The sequence below is a fragment of the Vitis vinifera genome, chromosome 15 (assembly GCF_030704535.1).
Source record: "Vitis vinifera cultivar Pinot Noir 40024 chromosome 15, ASM3070453v1".
In the NCBI taxonomy this organism is placed as follows: domain Eukaryota; kingdom Viridiplantae; phylum Streptophyta; class Magnoliopsida; order Vitales; family Vitaceae; genus Vitis; species Vitis vinifera.
In genome coordinates this window covers 13,628,342-13,633,511 of record NC_081819.1, presented here as the reverse complement: position 1 = coordinate 13,633,511, position 5,170 = coordinate 13,628,342, and the positions used below count along the sequence as shown (strand labels likewise).

The 5,170-nt window shown below is 34.7% G+C and overlaps 1 protein-coding gene across 1 annotated transcript; it reads right to left on the bottom strand.

The window, feature by feature from the left end:
- Positions 1-1,293: 1,293 nt before the first annotated feature.
- Positions 1,294-1,653, bottom strand: LOC104881815 (defensin-like protein 182). Its single transcript, XM_010663130.3, has one exon. It carries the CDS (start codon positions 1,651-1,653, stop codon positions 1,294-1,296), a length of 360 nt encoding a protein of 119 aa, XP_010661432.2.
- Positions 1,654-5,170: the final 3,517 nt, after the last annotated feature.

Genomic DNA, 5,170 nt, shown 5'->3' with positions numbered 1-5,170 from the left:
CCAATGGCGAATCGGGACGGGGAAGCATCCTTTGCTTTGGGCAAGCTCTGTCGATAATCAACCAAGTTAGTCAGACACAAAAGGGGCTAGGTGAATCAAAATAAATAAGTAGAGGGCTTAGTTCAACTCTGTCTTCGAGCCCTTTAAAATTAGAAAAAATATATACACCCTACCTTTATATATTGACTTTCAAGAAAAGATTTCATATCAAAGAGGAATTAGACCACGACGATTGCTAAATTAATGCTCTTAAGATCCAAACTCAAACAAAAGAAGAAAATAATAATAAAATAAAATAAAATAAGAAAAGTAGAAAAAAAAAAGAAAAAAAAAAGAAAAAAGAAATATCCCCTTCCAAAAATGTCTCCCGTCTTTCAAGGGTCTTCCTTTCCTTTTCTTATACTCAAATCTTCTTTTCCTTTTCCATGGTCAATGCCCTCTCAAAATCTTCATCCTCTTCCTTTTTCTTCTCCAATCATTTCAAAATTCAAAACATTCCTTTTTCAATTTTTTTTCTTCTCATCAATGAAAGGCGCAATCCACCTTATTTTCTTTTCCCATACATGCACATTGAAAATTTAAAGTGAAAAATAAATTAATTTAATTATAAAGTCAGTAATGAAAGTAAAAAGTAAAAATAAGTTGCCTAAAATGAAATCAAAACAAAAACAAAAACAATAACAATACAACAAAAAATAAAGTTAGAAATAAAAACAGAAATTTAATTTAAAATTTTTTTAACACTATTTGATCATTGTTCTTTTTTTCAATGATCTTTTTTTTTTTTTAAAGTGAAATAAAGAACATTTTTTAAAAAATAAGTAGAAATTGTTTTAATCAATTTTTAAAAAATATTCAGAAAACATGGGTCCGGACCGTGTTTTATAAAATTTGTTTTTAAAAGCTTTTTTTAAATTAAAGAATAAAAAATGGTTTCTAAAAAAAAGTTTAAGAAAATATGCCCGGCCCTAAATGCTCCATATCTTATCCTTAGGTATGTTTATTTGTACTTTTCTTATTCAAATTTTTAACTAAAATTTTGAAAACAATTTTGAATTTGAAGTTTGGCAGCATGTTTTACTTTTTACTTCAAAATTTTGACAAAAAGAATTAAAAATATTTTCTTTCACAAATTTATGATTTGAAAAATAAAAACAAAATTAGAATCTGCAAACATGTGTAATACTGAATTTTAAAATAAAATTAAAAATATGATTCATTGTATTTATTCATGGAAAAGACAAGATAGAGGCAAAGGCTCTTTATCACACGGAAGAGGTGTTGATCAGATGGCTAGCATGGATATTCACATTGACACAGTATAGGGGGCACTCCAATGTCTTCACAGTATCCAGTACCATTCTTATACTTGACACCACAGTTCTGATTGCAACAGTCATTCCAACATTGAATAGTACAGGGATTCCCTGCGCCGTAGCAGGTTTTTGGTTTGGGAGGAGATGGCGGCGGCAGAGGACATTCGTAGTAGCAGGTACATAAAGGAACATTGCCGGTTACCTCACAAGATCCCTCCCCACCAGGATGTAATTTAGTACATCTTTGTGCGCAATCGTGGCCACAGAGTCCCAAACCTTCAATGCATGGATCCCCTCGAACCACACCCACCATCGTAAAAACTGCAACATCACCCATTATTAATTTAGAAAAATATATACAAAAAAAAAAAAAAAATCATGCAATGCATGCATGATTTTCGGATACAATTTTTCTCGAAAACCAAACAAAAAGAGATTTACCAATAACAAACATCCATAGGAGAAAAACAGAAGTTGGCGAGGCCTTTGACATTCGATGAGAATTCATAATGTCTATTGCAGAGAACTTCTTCACTGTATCATATAATTATGTCTTGGATCTTATCATATATAAAAAAGGGATAATTATGTTTTGGATCCAACTGAGTCCAAAAATTAAGATTTGGCCTATTAAAGTTATATAATTAATGGGAAGGATATAAAATATGAAGAGACCAATATACCCTTTAAAACCATTTTGAGTATTATCTACCATAATATTTGATAAACTTTTTTATCTTAATTTTTTTTAATAATTATTTTGAAAATTTATTATTTTTAGAAAACTAATTTAAAAAAAATATATATTCTAAAAATATATATCATTTTAAAAAATAAATTTTACATATTTTTAGTTATTTTTTATATACACAATTTTAAAAATATATATTTTCCAAGATGTTTGATTTTTAAATAATAATAATAATAATAATTTATTTTTATTTTTTTGGAAAATGGTGTATTTTTTTCCAAATCACTAAATTAAATTAAATTTTATTGATGTTTACAAAAGGAATAAAATTTGAATTAATGTTTTTCTACTTTTTTTTTTCATAGTCAATAAAGGTCATTTTTAAAAAGATAAAAAAGTTATATTATTCTTCTCAATTTTCATACTTCCTCTAGGTTTTGAGCTTATATGAACCAAAACTTAATTTTTGGTCCCAACTAGGTCCAAAACACAATTGTTCTTATAAAAAATACTCTCCATCTTCCATACCAAAGTTATATTTTCCTATTAGGATATTCAAACTAAATAATTTCTTTCTATTTTCTTCTTTATGATCTCTATTATAAGATATATTGATTGAGAGTATATTTTGAAATGGTATATTGATTGAGGGAATGTCATGGAAACCACATAGTCTTCTTGACATATTGGGAACACATTGATGAAGGTCACTTGGATTATAATTTAATTGTAGTTGGTTGAATTAAATTTATATTTATAGTTAATGGAATAAGCAAGGTAGGAATATGGTTTGAATTCTTTTGAGCCCTTTAAAATTAGAAAAAATATATACACCCTACCTTTATATATTGACTTTTGAGAAAAGATTTCATATCAAAGAGGAATTAGACCATGATTGCTAAAACTCAAACAAAAAAGAAAAAGAATAATAATAAAATAAAATATAAAATAAAATAGGAAAAAAGGAAAAAAGAAATATCCCCTTCCAAAAATGTCTCCCGACTAAAACTCTAACAAAAAGGAAAAAGAATAATAATAAAATAAAATAGGAAAAAAGGAAAAAAGAAATATCCCCTTCCAAAAATGTCTCCGGACTAGAACTCAAACAAAAAGGAAAAAGAATAATAATAAAATAAAATAGGAAAAATTGGAAAAAGGAAAAAAAGAAAAAAAGAAAAAAAGAAAATCCCCTTCCAAAAATGTCTCCCGAGTCTTCCTTTTTTTTTTCTTGTACTCAAATCGTCTTTTCCTTTTCCATTGTTCATGCCCTCTCAAAATCTTCATTCTATTCCTTTTTCTTCTTCAATCATTTCAAAATTCAAAACATTCTTTTTTTTCAATTTTTTCTTTTTTCTCATCAATCAAAGGCGCAATCCGCCTTATTTTCTTTTCCATACATGCATGCAAAATGCACATTGAAAATTAAAAGTAAAAAATAAATTAATTTAATTGTAAAGTCAATTATGAAGGTAAAAAGTCAAAAAGAAGTTGCCTAAAATGAAATGAAAACAAAAACAAAAATAAAGTTAGAAATAAATATAAAAGTACATGGGCTATGACCAAATTGGGTCTAGACAAATTTAAAGGTCTTCATAAATATAGCCCAAAAACTTTTGTTAACTAGAAACACAATAGGGTGTTAAAGATGTAGGGACCCCTTCCCCTGATGACACGTGGCGCGCTTCTTCTATCCGGACTCCCTTAGGGAGAGGCACACGATACTCACAAACATCACATCCGGACAACCGCCATATCACATCCGGACGACCGACATATCCTATCCGGATATGTTTGTCTGGATCATTGACTAAAGTAAGCAAGTCTTACTACGTCATTCCGACAGCCTGCCACGACCCACGTTCCGCCACCTGTAGAGCGAAAGGACAAGAATGATGGTAAGTCACCTCCCACGATCTCTGACAGCCGCGGCGCCTCCCACGATCTCTGTCAGCCGCCCGTAGGGTGATGATGGCCCTGCCACCACCTAGAGGCATCATGACAAGCCAAAAAGTCTCCCTACCATTAAAGAGGGAGACAGAGCTACTATATATATGGACCTTCACACAAGGAGGGAGGTAAGTTTGTTATACCTAGTAAAAGGCCAACTGATTAATCTCTCTAACCATGGCTGACAAAACCATCGGAGGGTGTGTCCGGACATCCTGTCCGGACACCTTTTGCGGGGTCGACTGAACCAGAACTTTATCTTGGTTGAAAGTGTGCGTCCATTTGGTTGCTACGTGGATCATCGGGACGCAAGGCCTCAACATTGGCGCCGTCTGTGGGAACTTCACTGATTCAGTCACCGGCAAAGATGGTCACACCTTCCAGAAGCCACTCGTCTGGTAGGAGAGAGGAAGATAACTCTGAATGGCGCCAAGCCATTGAGAGAAGACAACTGGCGAGCGAGCGACAACTACAAGCTCTCCTCCAGGAGACAGTAAGATTAAGAGAAGAAAAAGAGGTGTTGCACATCCAGGCTTCATCGACGGGGTCTCCCTGTCAACAGCGTTCAAGAGGCCAGGTTGCAAACTCAAGGCTTGACCTAGAGTCAATATACCCTGGGACAGCAGGAGCAATCCCTGAAACCTGTAACGTTAGGCCACATGAGCCACACACGCCCATGCACCGAGCTCCCCGTGAGGAAAGCTCGGACTCTACTCATCTCTTGTCAAAGAGACAACACGACAAAAGGCCCCAGTTGTCGGGTGCAATGTGCGCGAGACTAGGCCCCCAGGAGCTTGGCAGGCCAAGGCCGCCAGTAGTCACAACTTGGGGAACGCACCCTGACCCTATGGTCACCCCTATGGCGCGGAACGTTCCCCTGCACCCTGACCCTATGGTCACCTCTATGGCGCAGAACGTTCCCCCATACCAAGTGGTACGACAAATTGGGAGAAACCTCCCAAACGAGCCACCTGTTGGCTCCATCAGCAAAAGGCTGGACGACATGCTTTCCACACCTTTCTGCTCTCATATTATTCATTACGAGCCCCCAAGGGGATTCCTCGTACCAAAATTCTCCTTATACGACGGGTCCAACGACCCCTTTGACCATATCATGCATTATCGACAACTCATGACTCTCGATATAGGAAACGTCCCGCTGCTATGCAAAGTATTCCCCGTCAGCCTACAAGGGCAGACCCTCTCATGGTTCCAC

Bases quoted from the DNA above. Each gene is read 5' to 3' on its own strand.
- LOC104881815 (XM_010663130.3), bottom strand. From the start codon at position 1,653: ATGGGTGATGTTGCAGTTTTTACGATGGTGGGTGTGGTTCGAGGGGAT.